This window comes from Trichoplusia ni, chromosome 12, assembly GCF_003590095.1.
Source record: "Trichoplusia ni isolate ovarian cell line Hi5 chromosome 12, tn1, whole genome shotgun sequence".
Classification (NCBI taxonomy): domain Eukaryota; kingdom Metazoa; phylum Arthropoda; class Insecta; order Lepidoptera; family Noctuidae; genus Trichoplusia; species Trichoplusia ni.
Window position 1 is genome coordinate 12,582,025 of NC_039489.1, and position 21,024 is coordinate 12,603,048.

General features: G+C 33.3%; 1 protein-coding gene across 2 annotated transcripts in view; it reads right to left on the minus strand.

Moving 5' to 3' along the window:
- Positions 1–3,161: 3,161 nt before the first annotated feature.
- LOC113499225 (myosuppressin) overlaps positions 3,162–21,024 on the minus strand; it is a 30,579-nt gene continuing 12,716 nt past the window's right edge. The window contains exons 1-3 of one of the 2 annotated variants that reach the window (XM_026879618.1): positions 19,378–19,641; positions 4,183–4,376; positions 3,162–3,698 (exon numbers count right to left, since the gene is read on the minus strand). In XM_026879618.1, coding sequence (XP_026735419.1) covers positions 3,607–3,698; positions 4,183–4,376; positions 19,378–19,391 — 300 coding nt within the window. In that variant the 5' untranslated portion in view covers positions 19,392–19,641 and the 3' untranslated portion in view covers positions 3,162–3,606. Of the gene's footprint in view, positions 3,699–4,182; positions 4,377–19,377; positions 19,642–21,024 lie in introns of those variants that run through there. The other variant, XM_026879619.1, reaches the window with a different exon arrangement.

Consider the following 21,024-nt stretch of genomic DNA (forward strand, 5'->3'; position numbering starts at 1 on the left):
TAAATCGTTATAAAGGCACCTTCTTTACGTCACAAATTACACGCAAAATATAAGTGAATAGAGATCAAAGTCTTAATGTTGCTATATACAAAATACTTAAAATATCGTAACAACGGCCTATTTTAATAAGAAAAGTATTTTATCTTGCCTCGAGTCTGTTCGTGTATTAAAATAAGTATGGCTACCGTATTGATGTTCCTGTTCTCAATAAATACGTTCAAAATACATGTTTTATCGTAAGAAGTTTAAACTATTTCGTAATATTATCAATGTTGTTCATAGGTGTAATAATCGACTATCATTTAGTTCCACTCTCACTAGTTTCGAATACCGAGTAGTTTTGAATATACCCCACTAATTTGGCATATACCTAATAGTCGCGTTTATACCCTACTAAAAACTCATTAGCAAAGTAAAGATTAGTAAATTCAGTCAAAACAATCTAAGCACGAATTGCAATACTGCTATATTTCTTGCCTTTATATTAAATACATGACACCATAATTGTAACATTATATCCATACCAAATACTTGCCATAATTGAACTCTCTAACGAACACCGATTATACCATCTTCAAAGTTATCTGCGCGATACGGTATTTTACCATGTTAAAGTATTTTTCATTCCGCACATTGACTAAGTATTATTTTTCAATAATAGATAGTGATGTCTTTTTCCTGCAAGTCCTTGTTACATATTTCGTATTGTATTTGAGTACAGTATTTCAGATAAGCGCTTTTATATGTTCAAATAGCCTAAAATCACCACTGAAAGTAATATTTTTGCTGGTGTGGAAGAAAGATGTCGCTCTACGCCACTGTCATGTTACTTTAATACTTTGTGGTAGACCCTTATAGGACTTACTACCACCATTCCATTTTTTCCCAATTCTTTTTCACCGTAAAGAGCAACTCCTGCTAGCTCCTACAACTGCAAAATCCCTGAGGTATAGCTTCCTCAACTAAGTAATATTTTTACAATAGCTTGCGTTTTAGAAAACGCTCGATGAAAATGACAGATCTTAATCACGTGACTTGACGAAGCGAAATGTCATTACCATACATTTGGATGTACCATACATATGGATTAGATTCTATTACCGCACGTCTGTAGTAGAGTATCTTGGCTACAGGCTCTAGCAGCTTTCAGTGATATTTAAAACAGTATTGTTACCGTACCGCGCAATAACTTTCTAGAAGTTAATCGGTAAGTAATGTATGTGTATTTCATTTATTTCTTGTAAATATAACTCGATGGTTAGTGTAAATGTATGGTGCTAAAATTATGTCTTACGATGGGTAAATGGGTTATCAAGATTGTACTAATACTCGCACATGTACGCAAATTGAGGACTCGGCCTAGGACCTTACTAGTCACCTTTAACATATGGCATTTCTTAAAGCTTGATGCTGCCCAAAATGTATCAAAATGGAAAAATCCAATCACGTGACCAACCAAAAGAAACTTTGAGACTGCTGCTTAAGCTTTCGGTAATGTCAGTTGTCTATGAGTGCAGATCATGATTTAACAAATAATGCTCTTCAAATTCGCGTGATCAGCATTATGAGCTAAAAATACCAACTCAATTCCGTCTCGAAACCATTGTAGAGATTTTCTAACAACTAAAATACATGTCAACACCATCCTAGATACAAAGGTAAGGTCCTAAAGTCAACTAACGAGTCCTAATCTTCACTCATCTGAACCCATAAAGTATGTAAAGGGAAGAATTTGTAAGAAAAAGATCGTTCACAAAAGACCACACTGGCAACATAAGTGACGTTTACTGAAAACATCTTTTGTACTTTGTCTGTTTGTTTGTGCTTTCCGAGTCCTTTTTGACCTTAAGGCATCTCCGACGTTTCTAAACCAGTGTGGTCACACAATTTATTTAATTTTATTACCCTGGCAACATTTCTGTACAACTAAGTGTTGCCATTAGTCAAATGTATATAAAATGTACGTATTCTGTTTTGGACGTATTTTGTAATCTTTAGTATTATTTATCGTTTGTAACTTTTACTCATTGTTATGCGAATTTAATTTGTATGTAACTTTAATAAAGAAGTACTCGTTGAACCATATTCTTGTATTTAAATTTAACTTTCAATTACTTGACTAATAATAACGCACCGCCAATATCGTATAATTCAAAATTGTGAATCTGAATCTAAGATCCTAAACAAGACTTGTAAAATATTATTTTCAGCCTTTCAAATACATCGTCTTTATGCGGGTAAGGTTCGGTCATATTTTTGCTAAATCTATATTCAGTTGCCGCCGCACGCAACATGCGCCTGCCACCGTTGACCCTCGCAAGGATGATCGGTCAGCGATGACGACTCGCGTAGTAACTAGCTCGTCCTCCTTGTAATAATGTGTTCTATACCACTTCTAATAAGGTCGAATATTCCTTTGAAAAGCATTACTTTTGTACATTAAATTCAAACATATGGTGGCATGTGTGAGTTTGCAGTATTAGTAATAGACGTATGGTTCAAGGAGTACATTATTTCGATTCAAATCTGTGTCGTAACTTAGAAGTATGTATGGATCAGTATATAGCATCGATTTGGATGTCTTTATGTATTTTGTCTATGTATGTTTACAATGTGTGTCGTAGGGCGAAATATATGAAAAATAATAATTTTGTCTTTTAATTCAGTTCTACCAAATTCCCTAAATCTGTTTTAGAAGAAAGTTAACTGTGTAACTAAATTATTATTATTATTATTTTTTGATGAGTAAGTATTTGATCCTTTTCTGATCTTAAGTGTTGCTTTAATTTAATAGGTTTACATCAGTATAATCAGGAACCTTATAATTGTAGGTTTGTTGGTTATAATGCTCTGTGTTAAAATGACGTAGTTACTTTTTATTGAAAGGAACTTCTTGGTCATACCTACTAAACATTACTAATTTATTACATTGTATGTGAGCTTCGTTTAATAAGTAATTTTATGGCGCTTTAAGGCTCAAGTTGATGCTAAGTAGTAAGGAAAAGTAACATCAGAATCTGACAACCACTTTCAAGTTCTCACATTAAGTCTTAATCGGTATACCTGTTATGGCTTCGTTAATACTAGACTTGTTTTTTGTCTTCAATTTGTGTTTCAGGATGGGGATATGGTATAAGGGTATATTTCAAAATGTCAACAGATAAGCTTGTCATAAATACATACTTTATTTATTTAAAACATCATAATAATTATTTAAATAGTCTTACGCTTATCAAATGAAATGCCACAAAAATGTTGACAACAAGATCGTTTTATTACATCTTAAACACTATTAATACTTTTAGCAATAAGTACATTTCTTTATAATAATTCTAAATATACTCTATTAGAATTTGGAGAGAGAGGTTTGACGTCAGGTGTCGTTGACGTCTCGATGTCAAGTGTGCTTTTTTAATTACGCAGTGTTCGGATACCTAGCATTTTGATACGGTCTTACATTATAAAGGAACTTTTTAAATATTTTGGACGAAATAACGTAAATAACTAAATATATGTTATATTAGCAAAGAATCTAAGCCTGGTCGCTGTGTGTGAGTTGCGGAGTGTTAGCGTGGGTGCGGCGAGACCGCGGCGGGGGCCGGGCGGTCAGCGCCGGCGACCGAAACGCAGGAACGAGTGCTGCACGTCCTGCCGCTTCATGCCCGTGTCCAGCAGCTGGGGGTAATCGCGCACCAGGGCTAACGGAAAAGGGAGGTGTTAGTTGCAGTATTAACAAACATATTCGGCGTTGAGAATGACACGACAGTTAAAGAGTGTACAGCTTATTTAACAAACACACTTGAAACTGGCAACTGGTTGCATTGCTGGCATAAGACATGTCTACTTTAACAAAATAAATAGTTTCATAGGCGCGTAAATGTGGCGTTAGCTACGCCTCGTAATTTTTTAGTACAAAAAAAATAACTCGCGGATTTAAGGCTCTCTTTTAAATATTGTGTAAAATCGTTAAATATTACAATGACCATTGAATGTCATGACCAGAATAAAAAAAAAACGACTCCTGTAGTAAGAAATTTAATCCTTGAGTCGCGGAGGATTTCACGAATATTCAATTCACGATGATTATTGAACCCGCGACACGACGTGCACGGTGGGCCTGGCGTCCTGACCTCAACCACTCGGCTATCCGTGAAGTACTAATTTAATTGAATGACCACTCACCTTGATACTCTGGCACCTGCTCCCCGGCCGCCTCTGCGTACAGCTCCAGGAAGGTGTTGAGCGCCTGGCAGAAGCGGGCGGCGCGCGGGTCGTTCTCCGCGCCGCCCGAGCACAGCTGCGCCGGCGCGCACAGCGCCGCGCATGCGCACCACGCCAGCACTGCGCACACTATCGCACCACGGTAACCATCACCACTGGGGACAATGGACACAACTTGTTAATTATGATTGTTAACTTAAACGATAAAGTTAAAGGGCAGTATTAACCACTCTTGATTGAAAAAAAAAATCTGAAACTACAAGACGAATCTTTTTTTTTGTATTTATCTCCATGGATGCATATAGGGACAGCTCAGTTCTGTATATTTTTATTTATTAAAGGACATGTAATGCAATCGAATGTTTTAACATAATAGATTACAATAAGTTATTATTGGAAATAAGTGAGGGAAGTAACGTAACACCAGGATTCTGCTCAACTAGCTGAATGTTTATGGTCGTTTGAAATGCAACCTTGTTCAGAGAGTTTCGCTTCTGTCCGTAAATCAAGGCCATTTGATTACTGAGGTAAAATAATTTAAAGAAAAGTAAATTTGTGTCATCATATCACGAATTGAACTAGGTGCAAAGTTACGCGGTAAATTTGTACAACTGGTAGAAACAGGTACGTTTTCAATAAACTAAGCAGGCACGTTCAAAATATTCGTATTCAAAATTATTTGACCCAATCAATAGTATTCTCGACAATAGTATTGCAACATCTATTCACGGATGAGAGGTTATTAAAATCGATGACAATTGACTGTGCCAGCACGCTCGCCAATGCATCCAGTGGAAACTAATATCACTTCGACGATGCTAGCTTTATTACAACTAATATAATGGCCTCATTGCTTATTAGACTGTTAAAATGTCACTTTACTGCACTACGGTTACGTAAAATATTTATTTCCGAATAATAGACATTCGATTTCAAAAAAAAACGGAAAATTGAAAAAAAAAAGAATGATTTCCCAAAAAAAGACAGCAGTATTTGCTATAAAATAGAATTTGTTTGACCTTTGTTTACTCCGCGAATACTTTAACTTAATCTCTACGCAAGCAAGCCGCGCCACGATGTATGCTAAGTCAAAACTTGAACAACATTATTCCTATCTTCGAAGATAAAAGCTAAAACAAGAGACCGCTTTCAAGATAAGTGTCATATAACTTAAAACAACGTTGACCAGTACATACGAGCAAACTTTAACAACAAGTGTACGAAGAAGCAAAGAGTTCACAGCGAAACTGTTTCCCTTTGATATTACTTTACTATGTATATCTTCCCTTCCTTTCACAAATATGGCAGAACATACACATATTTAAAAAGTTTTCAAAGACATTTCCATTGTTGAGTAAGTATTTGGTGTATCCACTCAAGATTTAAAACTATCAACATTAAAAAAAAACTACAAAAAGCTCCCTCCCACCCACACGCGCCCAATCATCCATGTTCTGGAACTTGTAGATTCGCGAATTTATCTTATTTCAATAAGATACTGCCAGGATAGCAATATGAAACATCGGTCCATAATTGATTAGCCACATATAGTTGTATATAGTAATTCTTCTTACCCTGTGACATCCCTATCGTATAAACTCCGACTACAAATAAAGTACCATCATATTTCCTAAACGTGATCAAAGTAGCACTACGTCCTACCTCGTCCATCGCTTAAATAGCTATTGGCCCATCACCCACGTGAGTCAATTCAAAACTAAGTTTAGCAACTAGTCCGAAGCGTGTCTCGACTTCGACACCGTTTCGTCGAAACTAAGTTAAATCGTTTGCATCGTGAAACGGGGATCCTCGTGTCCAGCTAGTTACAGGAAAATAAGGTACAAAACACTATTATTTAGAGTTCGTCGCTATAAATACGTAGTTCTAGACTGTTCTGTCGAACTTTATGTAGCCGTTTATGTAGATGTGTTAAGAACATGATAATGGTCTGCACTTTGACACTAGTTAAAGCGAATTAAATGAAGTTAAGTTTTGGTGTTTCTTGGAGAAAATGTTTTTTGGCGCAGCTCAATAAGACAAGACTTCTATCGGTCACAGAGCAAAACTTTAATATAAAATCTGTATTTGCTGGGTGTTGAAATCGTTAATCATTTGCGACTTGTGGTTGTGGTGACATTTGGTTCTTTTGATTGATTCAAGATTAATATCGCAAGGCTATGATTACCGTATATTACCAAAGACGGTTACAGAAACAATATTAATTTCATGTTTTTTTTTTAAAGTACCAAATAGGAGGAGATCATAACAACTTCACTCGTTTTCTCATATCACGGTAACTGGTTTTGTATTACGTGGGATTATTAAAAAGACGACGGTTATTATTAATATCGATGATACACTTTTACCGTTAAAGGAAAATGATGCTCCTATATCTTAAAGAGATACTGCGTCATGATACATAATTAACACGTATATGTATTTTGATATAATATTATTTTTGATAAGGTAATTTGTTTTCCAAATACAGAATCATATTTTTTTGGGTAAAATTATGTAATGGTATCGGTTTTTATTTAGTCAAGTGTAGAGATGATGACAAATATTGATTGCTTTAAAAACCAGATATACTTATAGCAATATTTTATTGCCACTGTCAAATAAACAACTCTAGATCTAAATTGTAGGCTAAATGCAGTTTTAGAAATACAAAACTGTGTCCTCTTAATACTGAAACGCTGCAAAACTTAAAGGCAAAGATTTCTTCCGGGAAGTCTGAAACAACTAAAAAATTTTCACACAACATGTCAAAGAAGAATAAATCACAGTAATACTAGAGTCGTTTGCCATACAAACATACAGAGCATTTCCCAAGAATATCTGATGTCAAAGCAGTAAGGGTGTAGACTTTTGTAGGTTTAACGAGACGCATCCTTTGTCAAGTGGTGTGATATTACTGGCCGAATTAAGGAACACGACCGGAAAATTGTTGGCAATTTTATCCTGTTGTGTTTTGTTCTGAGTTTTTTTTTGGTAGTTGTAGTGCATAGTAAACTGTTGATGCGTTTGTCCAGTATATGTAGTTCTTGGAAACTGGACGGAGTATTCGGAAGAGCTTTAACTCCTCAAATGATCGCGACATTTATTTTTCATTAAGACATCGCTGTTGCGACTACCTTGTTGGATAACGCGCCTGCCAGTTTTATTAGCTGTTTAACGAATTATTTGTCAAAATCAATTTATAATGAGTGGCTATATAAACGGGCTTGCTACGTCTGTACGATACATGTCAAATTCATTACCCTCTTTTGGGTTTTGCTTCGAGACCCAGATAGAAATCAAGGCATTTGTATGGCTTTAGAAGCAATCAAATGAAGTTGATGTCTGTTTAGCACATATGTAGGCAATGTATTAACTGAAAGAAAGAACAAATTGAAATGAAACTACTTTTACGGATTTTATCGCGGTTTAATTTTAGATTTTAGTTCCCGACGTTTCGAAACCTTTGCAGGTATCATGGTCACGGGCAGACTGCCCAATTAAACCGCGATAAAATCCGTAAAAGTAGTTTCATTTCAATGTCTAACATTCGCGTAAACCTAAGAAACCACTAGAAAGAACAAAGAAAACCAGCTACAAAGAAAATTTTTTTTCAGTATAATTTGTAAGGCTGAAGATTTCATCCCGGATTGGTATATACGACCAATCCGGGATGATCATCCATCGATCGACGACGTTTAATACAAATAATCCTATCTACAGGGTCATATTTCTCTGCTCATTATGAAACCTATTTGGGAAAATGCCAAGATGCAAATATGACCAGCGTAATCCCGGTATTACTCAACTTGTGCACTAGTTTACTATCATTAGTATGTATATATTACAACGTCGTTAGTGATCCCGAAAGGGAATATATGTAGATCATTAAGTTTGTAGTGACGTAATCCACAATTGAACGGTTTTTACAAATAAAAATTTTAAAACTACGTAATTTTCTGCAAGCAAGCCTTAAATTAGCCTATTTCGAAAAAAAAATATGTCAAAACAACGTTTGCTGGGACAGCTAGAATAATATTAAATTTTGTAAGAAGTTAATACACAACACTAAAAAACGACAAAAGCCAAAAAGAAATTACTATTTCACTTTTCGACTCGTCCGAATAATGCATTTGAAGTCTCGGCACTTTAAGCGGTTGACAACCGATCTACCGTACGCCTTTGATACAAAATTAATTGCTCAAAATGACGTTGTTTGTTTTGAATATAAAATTATCCCAACGTTAAGTACTTATTATAAATATCTAAATAGGTACGTAGGTGTAAAAGGATTAACCATTTTAATATGTAAAAAGCATCTGACTAAAGCTTGGCAGTTGAATAATATTGAATATTATGTGAAATGTTGCCACGTTAGAATTTTATTCGTGTGGTTAAGGAGCGAGGAGCACGTAAATAAAGGCCTATAATAAGCGTATATTGTTTCATAAAGAACCATAAAAAGCATATTAAATGTATGTGAGTTTAGAATTAATCTTTTGCGAATATTTTCGTTTGTAATGGTTTACGTGGAAGGATACTGAAGATTGTATTTTTTTTTGCGATATTTTCTGTATTTTGTTTTGTTTTTTAGTCTTTTGGACTACTTTACAATTTGCTATTTTAATCTAAGTGATTTGATAATTTAGAGTTGTCATTTTATAATAACAACAATAGTAATTTTTTTATATATCTTCTAAAATAAAGATTAAAAAAAAAATGAAATAAGGAATACATATTATAGCCATCTCTATTTAAACGGGAACAATTACTGGCGCTCTTTTTAAAACTGGAACACCTGACTCCATTTTGATTTGTTTGTTTCATAATTCCATAAATAGCCAGTTATCGCCGTGTAGGTTAATATTTACAGTTTTTTTATGGGATGTACATAAAAGTAACATAATATATTTCGTAAAGCAATAGTTTTTAAACGGTTTGGTAACAAACGAGAACTTGTCTTTACAATGCATTTCATTGCAAGATATTGTTGGAATAAATACTTCTTAATGATGCTCATAAGAGTTTTATGAGCACTGGGAATGCTGGCGATGGCAGCACTTCTAATTTTAATATTATCCGATTCATTGCAGGTCATGAGTAGTTGTGGCGTAAATACGAGGGAATTTACTCGAATAGATGAAACTTGAATGTTGATGACTTGGCTATTAAGTCGGGATTGCCTTAATATTTTTGAATTAGCTTACTATTTTACATATTAGTTGGTTGTGGTACATTTTAGTCCTGTCTGGTATTTATATGTGTTCTTACGTTAATATAGTTTAGATAATTGCTTCTATATACCAGACTAAAAATAGACTAAAAATTAAAATATTTTTGGTATGTTGAATATGTTGATTCATAGTTACTGCTATTTATTCAATGTTGTTTTGTTGTCTAACTATTTACATAAATCGTGTAAAATATCACGAGTCAAGCTCTTAGAATGTTTTTCAATATAAAAACTCTAAAGCTATTCAACAATGTCCACAAAGGCTTGCAAAAACAAAACACAGCGAATCGATTATCCAGATTTCCACACAAGTAATAAGTGTTTGGCGATAGTAAAATATTTGGGAATGTGTCGGGTCACCGCCCACGCTACATATCGGAATGTTTCTGTCACCAAACACATTGCAAAACATTATTGCTTCTAGTTTTTGTTATACGAGAGATTTATTTGTTTTCATTAGAATTAATTTTGTATTCATTGTGTTAGGAATTGAGGATTGTAACTATTGAGTATTTAATATTGTTTAGTTATAAAAATAAAAGTGAAGTTTAGTCGATTTTAGTTTACCTAAAGAAAATATGAATTAGCGTCTTGTACGTATATTATTCAGAATAAATCCTACCGAAAAACCTTATTTAAAAAGTGCCCGCCTTTTCCCTCACGCCTGTGCTTTCAAGATTTTAAATGGCCAAATATTTTTTTAAATAATACCAGCACCTCAAGATGCCAAATAATATCAACCAAGAAGAATATGTCTTCTTTAACAATAGTTTTGTAGTCTTAAAAGCCCCCAAGACTCCACTGTAAGCACTCCACGAACCACACATAAAACAAATTACTTCGAAAGTTCAAAACTATTACGAAGTAAAAGAAAAACATTTTCGTATCTCCTTACTTACAGTTTTAATGTTATAATGCGATAAAAATAGCTTGTTTTGTGATAAAGTTTGAGCCGGTTTGAGAGATTATACGGACTGTGGGAGGTTTGTTTGCAGCTTACCGAACAAGCGTTATCCAATAAAAGGGCTTTGTACCGTAGACTTGTTGTCTTTGTTGCGGAACTTTGTGATGAATTAATGATGTGACGTCAGTATGATCCGTTTTTTAATTTAAGAACGGTTTTTTTGTTTATTTTCGGCTGGTATTTATATGTTTTCGTAATTAGAGCGACATAAATAGACAGTTCTTGTGGGTGGATTATAATCTGTTAGCTATTTGTGTTGGAACCCTCGCGTATATTTTATGATTCTCTAACCTTATTAATATTAGTACTTATACCAGTTACATAGACTTTATAACTGTTTATTTTAAATAGCATAATATTTCTATGGAGTTCAATGTTTTAATCGAACTATTCTTAATATTTAAAAGGTAATACAAGATCTCTTTTGAAGAACAATCAAATAGCAATCAAGCATTTATTGCAGTTCACTGCCCAAAAAGTAATTCGCAACATGTCAACACCAATATGTCAGTCTTCAAATTACGTGAACATGAACCACCAGCGGAGACAGCAAGAAACAAGTTTTGTTTTTATCCTGTCCCAACCTGTTGCACTGGCTTTAATTTGGAAAGTATTCCTTTAATAATGTTTGAAGACCTATCTTTGTAACTCGTTTTGCTTTTTTGTTATTTGGGATTTCGTAATTTGTTTTTGAGTATAATGTTATTCATTGCATTTTTATGGCTTAATAGGAACCATTTTATGTTATTTGAGCAGTGTGTGGTGGTTAAGATTCAGACAAGAATGTTAACAAGGAATACAATATGTTTTTATTTAACTATGTTACTTTTAAACCACATTATCTTCTTATTTAAGTATGAGTGATTTCTCATTGCGCTATATTTCTTGTCTGCAATTTAAAAAAAAAATAATTGTTGTGTGAATCGAAAAATAATTGACATCCCCTTAGTTAAGGCTAGAGCAGAGAGATACATATTAAATTGGTATAAAAGTAAAGAAAAGTTTTAAAATTTTCGTGTGATTTTAAAATCACTTAAAATTGTTTTTCCTAATGAATATCAGAAAACGTATTATACAAGTAGTTTCAAATACTGGAACTGTTACAAGTGTGATTTGTTTTTCTTAATCACAAACTATAATTTGTAGATTAAACGCCAATCTGCTTTGACTATTTTACGACTTTGACAAATGTATGTTCATTACATTCTAAAGATCACACCGATTATTTGATTAATGATAGTTTAAAGATAATGAGTTTTGGCAATAGCCATCACCCCTCAGTTTAACCCGCAGTAAGGGCACATATCTATACACCTCCAGAGCTGGAACACAGCCAAGATAAAGAAAGAGCAATGATCAAAGACTCTCATTCCTCACGAATAACTTTGAGAATTAAATACATTGTCCTGTTTAAATATAAATGTCTTTAAAAAGGAAGTTACAATACGATTGTGTTTTTGTTTTCGAGTGTCAAGCCAAGTTAAAGAACAGAACGTGTGTATATTATAAATGGGTGAATTTCCCAAATGACTTTTTTTTTTGTCTTTAGTGAAATTCGTATTTGAAAAAAGAAATATTGTTCTGGATTATTTTTTTTTGTATTCAATAGGCAGTTATTGGGTTGTGGCAAAAATATAATTTGCCTAGGACTATATATAAGGGTAGAAAAAAAAACATAAACCTCAATTTTTCTCATATCGGTGGCTGTCCCTCTACTTTTTTTACTGACAAAAATGCTTATACACTTGTAAAAATAAGTAAGTTAAGTATGTAACTAATTTTATTTAATAGACTATTAGTTTTATTATTAACATAGAGCATATTTTAATACATAACCGACGTTTATAATTACTGAGAGGCACAAACATACTTGTCTCGAAAAATGCTCTCATATCGGTGGCCAAAAGTAATTTAAACCTAACTTTACATCGGCGGGTCCGACAGCGTCCCCACCCCAATATTATTTCCCTCGTTAGTGTGCGCTAGCGCGCAGTGAAGATGGACGTGTGTCAAGTCGCTGCATTTTCCCACCAATAACGTAAGTATGCCATTTCAGTTGCTCCCGGACAATTATTTTATGTTATCGGTGGTTCCATTTTTTCAGTGTAATGAGTAGTTTTATTATTATTGTTTGGTTCTAACAGCATCAGCAAGTGAATTAACTTCATTGGCTGTTACTCAATTTATCCTAAATATAATACATTTTCTTTAATCTTCTAAAACGTGTGTTTTTTCTCACGTCGGTGTTCTCATATCGGTGTAATCGGTGGCATTTTTTACCACCGATATGATAATTTACACCGAAATGATAAGAAAATTCAATCGGTGTCCTAGGTTATCATATCGGTGTTATGGACGTACAGTTTCTTTCACATCGGTGTATTGCTTTATCATATCGGTGGATTGTTTTATCATGTCGGTGGATTGCTTTATCATAACGGTGGATTGTTTTATCATCTCGGTGTCTTTTTATCATATCGGTAGATCCTGTGTAATTTCGTGCGGTGCGGTCGCGGCGCCAGCGCCGGAGCGATGTTGATGTGGCTGCGGTTATTATAACAGTTACAGTGTTAATTGTTGTATTTAACTAATAATAATATACATATAAGTGCTGTGATTAGCTATGAATACATAGTCTCTTTTGACTTAAAACTATAATTATGATGCTATTTTACAAATGCGGAGTACGAAGATGGCAATTCAAGTTATGTTGTGATTAATGTTTAACTTAAAGGCTGATTTACATAAAAAACAAAATAATTTTACTAGCAGATTTAATGTATGCTTAACTTTACTAAATATTTGACTAGATGTAGAGTATTTGCTTATTAGCAGTAGCGTTAAGATTGTTTACTAGATGTTGATTGTTGATGTTAGATATAAACGATCTGTAATCTGTGATTTGTACTGAAAACAAAGTTTTTTTTTAAGGTAAATAATAATTAAAGCTGTGATTATTGTAGTGTGGTTATGTTTAATGTTAAACTGAAAAGACTGATTAATTAGGTATTTAGACTTACAGTTATTTTTATTGTTATTATTGTAAAACAATTAGCTGGATCGTCCACAGTAATAAATGTGTATTTTGCAATTTTATCCCTTAAGAGATTTTTTATTTATCTTTGTGCTTCATTTTAATAAAGACATTGGTAATACAAATGTATATTCTTTATTAAAACTCTAAGAACCTATAGTAAAAAAATTAAAAAGAAAAAGTAGAAATTATATAATAAAATAGGTATAATTTATTTTTAAATCAATTCTCGTTGGATGTATTCTTCTTTCATGAGACCAGACAGTTCAGGTCTTCAGTTCGTTCACCCTTGTAAAAATATATAGGCACCTATACTAACTATATTTCAAAGATAGATAGATTATCATATCGCTGGATATGTCATCATTTCGGTGGATAAATTTATCATATCGGTGGATAAACTTTTCATATCGGTGTACATAAAAAAAAATCGGTGCCGGTTTATCATATCGGTGGAAACCAGAATTCAAACTGATTTTTCTTCTAAGTTTTACATGATATGTTGATGATGTTAAATTTGGGAATATATACTATCCTAAAGATTACATAAAACCTAAAAAATAAGCAAAATATACGTAAACAAAAAAAAGCACCGATATGATAAAAAAAATGGCATTTGTTGAAATTCACCCAAATACACGAACCATTAGGAGCCACTTTTGATAAGGTTTAAAGAAATATTCTTATTGAAATACTGACTGTTCTTAGTTACAAACAGGCAGACAAAACTCAAAAACAAAATCATGAAGAAAATGTTGAGGTTTAGAAGCTGTACACACTAATATCAGGTTTTACAGGTACAGAAGTATAATATTCTATAGATATATAAATCACGTGTCACAATGTTTGTCCTCAATGGACTCCTAAACCACTTAACCGATTATAATAAAATTCGCACACCATGTGCAGTTCGATAGAACTTGAGAGATAGGATAGTTTAAATCTCAAGTTATAGTCGCAATTTCGTCTAACCACGCGGAAGAAGTCGCGGGCAACAGCTAGTATCCTATAGATATTATTGTAATTATAGCGAGACAGACATATGAAGGCTAAGAGTATCAACAAAACTGGTGTTTCGTGTCGTACAAGGACTTTAATACGCCATGCTATGGATTATCACGGACCCCTTATTATCATTAGAAATTATGTTTTAACATAATCGTAACATTTGGGGTTGTGTTACAAATCCGGTGCCAAATTTTGATCACGCTCCACTAATACGCAACTCAGTGTTCTTTAAATAGATATCTTAAATATAGTAAAGCAAGGAAAATTCATCGATTCGGCAAATTGATAAAAACAAAAATGATAAAGTAACAATAATTTGAAGAAAAAATGTGACTTCAATAAAAATCAAGCAATGTTGTATGAGAGAGCTTCACAAGGCTATCAGAATCGACACTTTACATGCAATTAGTACTTCATTTCAAATTAGAGTATACCATAGGTTAAAAGTCGCTTTTATCGGCTATAGATTACATCGGCTTATACATAATGCATAGTCATACTACCACATAAACTCTTCCTATAGTACAGGGTGAGGCGCATTTTCGAGACAATGCTTAGAAACAAGTTGAATAGTTTGATGACAGAATGAATGAATAGCATTCTTCACACCCAACTGGAAAACAGTCACTGGCAGAGAGCCAGGAGACAGTTGAATAACGATACAAATAAGATACAGTATTTGTTTATCAGCTGAGCTTTAAGACATCCATCATTCAATTATTTTAAACCTCTGCCATGACTCGAAACTGTGACTTCTGGCTAAATGCATCAGTTATAGGAATTTAGACATTATAATATTATATTATAACTAGTTGAGTCCCGCCTTGTTGCCTTTGGTATTAAATGAGTAGTATTGTTATTAGCTGCATTTATACCAAAAGTTGTCAAAATTGGTCTGAATTTTTGTGTGTTTGAACATAGTTACAGCGTTACACCCATTTTAGAGCTGGATTATAAACCTTTTTAGCAAATAAAAACTTCCGTCTTCCGCCAAGGAAAATGTTTGAAGTTAAAAAAATCTCTTTCAAAGTATTCGCCAAATGAAAAAGGCTTAAATAAATTATATTTTACTTAAAAGTCAGATAGGAAGTAATGGAAGCATTCTTTTCTAAGTTATTTTATACACATTACCTGACTATACTTATTTCCTCTTTTTTATAACGTCAATTTGCAAGATATAAAATGTACAATAGATAGCCGAGTGGTAAAGATCACCACGCATAATTCACAGTGCGCGATGTGACGTGGGTTTGATCCAAGGGACAAGCATTTGTGTGATTCACGAACGCTTGATCTGAGTTTGAGTGTCGTGGTGCATGAGACTTGAATGTGTGTGAAACCGCCCGCGATACAAGATTCTTAACACGGGAGTCGTTTTTTTTAATATGACTTTGATGACATTGAACATCTATAACATTTTGACTTGTTATTTATAATATATACAGAAGTAGTTCTTTGTTTTAGATATTGTTAACATAGGTTTTGCAAGATGGTTATTCCCATTTCCCAGTGAATCACTTCATACTGTCTTTTAAACGAAGATATGAGCGCATTACATCATTATATTGACACAAACGTAGTCACAAATTCTTAGTAAATATTTCGTTTTGTTTTCAAATCAATATTTGTTTATGATAATTGTCATTACATATATTGTTTCCTTATTGATTGTTCTGTAAAACTAAAGATGTTTCTCATGTATTCCGTATTGTCTGTTTGTGTAAATATTTGTCACTTATTTACACTCAACCAGATGGATTTATTTTAGTAAAATTTGGCATAGAGATGGCAGATATTTTAATCCAAATCAATAATTTTCTAGTCTTTAAACGAAGTGCGTTTGAGTAAAGAATAGGATAACTAATAACCAAAAAAAACCGAAAGAATATGTATTTAATAAGAAAATCAAGGTAGAGCTAACTAAAAATAGTTCAGAACTTGATGAAAATTAAAATATTCAAATGTTCACGCGTAAATTCACCGAGCACATTAAGATTCATATTAAACTCATAAATATTAAGATTAAGACGAGACAATGTTCTTGTATGCTGGTAATTATGCGCTATGGTCTAGACTACACTCAGACGTACCTAGGTATTAGAGCTACATCACTCATCTCACATTATATATGGATAAGATATATATTAGTAGGAGACACAGTAGCAGGGAGTTTTTAGCATGTTTCTTTTGAGTTAGGTATAACAAATTTCGATAATTTTAGGTTTAGAGGTGGTTTTGATATCTTGTACTAATAATTATGCTTTCATTTTTCAGTACACAATGGATAATTCTTAACTCTATTAAACTTTAAGTTTCGTGTCCGTCCGGTTGCGTACAGGATCTATCTCATAAGCTTTTGTAGTTAGACGGTGAAATATTTTCACAGATGATGCATTTTTAATGCTATAAGCAACAAATTGAATGTTAAAATCAGTCTTTTTTGTACAGTAACCTCAGTGTTCGGGACACGCTGAGCTTCACACCTGTTTCCGTCAGTCAGTTGATAATTTACATTTACCACTTAAAATATTGGGAAAAGCAAGTTATTATTAAGTGAAAATTAATCTTTATCGATTTCGTTTGATCGCGAATATCAGCAAGGATAATTGATATTCATAAATTATAAGTCATGTAGGTGGGTATGTAGTTAATCCTATCGTAGAATCCGGTTACCGGTTTTGATTTTAACTTCCGGGTTAATCCAACTATTAAAGTTACCTCAAATGCCAAAATATGTTAATTAATCTTTATGAATTCTCTACCCAGTCTTTCTACTAACTATTCCAGTAAAAGATCTCAGTGTCAATTTCAAATAGCTTAGTTGAGGTTCAAGAATATTGACAGAAAGTGGAGTTTTATATAGAAATAAGGTTTGGTTTCAAGCTTTTGGGTTTGGAATTTAAAAAAATATAGTAACAAAGCATCAAGTAAAAAATAACAATCCTATATCCGCCATTGTACATACATACAACATTCTATAGATGATGTCTCTTATGATGATATGTGGTAAGCGAAAAATAAAGGCAGTTTCGCTTTTTTTGTCAATAGAAAAAATATATCGATTCCTTGTAAGAAATTTCCTTAGCAAGAAAGAGACCTGTCAAGCAAACCATCACACGGCGCAACAACTTATAATAAACGCTCAAACATCTACTTACATTCTATACCAACAAGTACAGTACTATTGTAATGCCGTTAACGATAATATTTATTGGACGGGACTCACAATACTCTCAATAACATAAATATCCATTATAACAGTTATAATACGGACTCCCTTACAAATATAAACAGTGTACATATCTCCGTGCTAATTGGACTCGCATTCTCAGGCCAGACAATTAATAATGGACTAATGTTTGTTACGTCATGATGCAAATAGATCATGAAGTTCCAATATGAGTTATGTGGGTATAAATATGTGCTTTGTTACTTTCTCCAAAGAGCAATTTGGGTATGTGACTTTGCCCTGCAGAGGGACACAAACGGCTTAACAAAAAGAAACCTCGGAAGGCGAGGCCGACTCGCACTTGACCGATTTTAAAATCTAAAGTAAGAACTTGAAAGATTTCTTTCGAATTCTATCAGCATCAGTGACTTTTTGATAACTTTCGATCAGATCAAAAGTAAATCTTCAAACTCTTAATTTTATGCAAATTTTGGATTGACAATTATTGGTTATAGACATTGGCTCTGCAAGCACTTCGCCTTTCAGCCTAACTATATTTTATGATAGTCAACTAAAACTTGTCAAATATAAACAATGATAATGGTACTAAGCTTTGGCAGTACTGAATTTTAATGATAATTTCGCTTGCAGAGTTATCTGAAACAGTTCGTAATTAGTGCCCTTATCTGGAGAGAAAGAATGCAAAAAAGGGAGCCCAGATTACCATGTTATTTATCTTCGAAAATACTCCTGTTTCTCTTATTTTTTGGATCGTTCTACTTAACAGTCAATGGTGAAAATAAAAAGATTAGGCATATCAAGCTATCCTATCTTCCAAGATAGATCAAACTGCATATTGCGTGCAAATTTACAAGTAATTTATATAAATTAAGATTTATTTTCACTCACGGGCGCCTTTATGGGAGAAATGCCTCTAAAAAGGATAGGGTCTCCCCTGTCCTTTTTAAAGGCGTGGGTACACGAGGACACGGGGCAACCGTGCAGTATCTTTGTTGAATTTTGATCTCGAACTTGATGGAGCATCTAGATCTTGGGCATGGAGGTATAGGTCAAAGTCGCGTGACGTATCGAAACCAAATGTCATTTCCAAAGAATGATCTATCGTCATGTTATAATATAAAATTCAATGACGTTTAAAAGAAGAAAGTTGCACAACATACCGGTTTAAAAGTATTAAAATATGACGTCACATTACTGGCACAAATTTACTTACTCATCTCAAGTAAAAACCCTGACTGTCTCCAATATTAATTACTAAAATGTATGTATGTGTGGTGTTTGTGTGTAGCTTTATTTCCTAAATTATGTAGAGGTCAGTTACTTTTGGTTATTTTATTCTGAACCTTACGATATCTCATAAGGAAAATCAGAAAAAACATTTGAAATAAATTTGCTGTTTTTTTTGTTTAGGATTTATTTAATAGGTTCCTAAATATCGTGTAAATCAATATTATCGATAAATTGGCCTGGGAAGTAACGCTCTGACAATAGCAAACACGTATTGGTGTGGATAAAAAGAATTTCTCTATTCGGCTTTTAGGCTTTTTTGTAGTATTCAGAGGGAAACTAATATTTGTGAAATAAGTTTTTTTAATACAAATTGTGTTTATTTTCTCCCTAACATAGTAGTCGATCAACGAAGATATTAATTTTTACCAGATTTTTGTTAAGGAACATTTTGAAATGATAATTTCTATTTTATATTTGATTTCAAAACGTAAAATACTCACATAATATTCTTCATGAATAAATCCTTTAAAAATACACTCAAGCACAAAAATGTTCACATTTTTCACAAACAAAAAAAAACAACAAAAATTACACTTAAACAATTGACAGTTATTATTACAATCGAACGATATTCAAAACTTGACAGTTAATCGAACAATATTCAAAAACGTTGCTCTATATTTAAAGTTATCGGTTGAACGACATTTCGTGAATGATGCGCGTGCGCAACGCGGCCGGCCACTGGAGGCTGCGCGGGAGTACGCATTATTTTATCTCATGTGTACTGACGCACCGCTTAGGGAATTCTGCGGTCGATAGAAATGATTAAACTTTTTTTGGCTGTAGCGGAACTTTTTTAACCTTAGCATAGGATGAGTATCAGTTGATTATTTTTAATTTAAGCAGAACTAAGATGTGTTGGGATGGTGGGTGGGTATCATGGTATGTCTTTGGTTTTATATTTTGGAAATCACGGGTTTATTGTTAATTTTTAAAAGAATTTAATGAAGGAAATTTATATTCTGTTGCATGTTTTAAGTAAATCAGTTCGTAACATTTTGTTTGCTTGTATGTTGTTTCGTTTTGACAGTGTATTGCTATACCTTTGCTTTGTTTAGTTACATAACAATGTTCATAATGACAGACACAATATACTCATTCTAAAATTGATTGTTCCTTGATAACTTCGATTCGTAGTTTATTTATTTCAGTTTATCGATATGACGGAATAGATCTACCGATATCATTACCAGGGGACGGATATAGGTCATTTTTACTAACCATAAGGTCGGCTAAGCGGAAGTTAGTGTTTATGATTTCTATATCGCGCCCTTGGTACACGGAGCCGTAGCATGTTGCATAAGATGTCGATATTACGCTGACCAAACGCTGGCTGATTCAACGCGAATTCTTAGCGAGCGATGACTTTTATACGTCATACGGTATGCGAAAGAAATTTGGTATTTACCAAGTTTTCACGTCATGGAGGTCGTTAGTTCGATTCCCCACCAGGATAAATGTTTGTGTGATGATTAGTTATTTATCTATATTATGTATGTATTTAAAAATATATAAGTATGTTTATCAGTTGTCTAGTACTTATCAAACAAGCTATGCTTAGTTTGAGACTAGATGGGGTTATGTGAAAGTTGTGGAATATTTTGAAGATTGGTGAAGGGATATATGTACCATGGATAGTTTGATAGTTCTTAAATTTTTGGGATTGAGTGTGAATTGATTTGCTTGAGAGGATTACTTTGAATATATACGTATTGTACGGCCAAGAATTATAATTATGCGTGTTTTAAATGAAATACATTTCTTTTCCATTTCCACCTTTGACCACAATTATGAGTATATAGTTAAACAAGCTAAATTAGCAAGAACGAAAAAGACTCTACAATTTAAATAATTCTGTTATCATTGAACGAAAATAGCCACAAGGAAAGCTTTTAATATAGAGGTATCAGGTATGTCTTAATTACATTACAATACGATAAGAATGTTGTTTTTGTTTTAAAACCTTCATTATATTGAATAATGAGAGTAATTGTATGATATCACACATACAATTATAATAACTCATACAATTATATCAAATAGGACTTTGTTACGATAATGTCTCAATCGTTGTTATACGCGCTTTT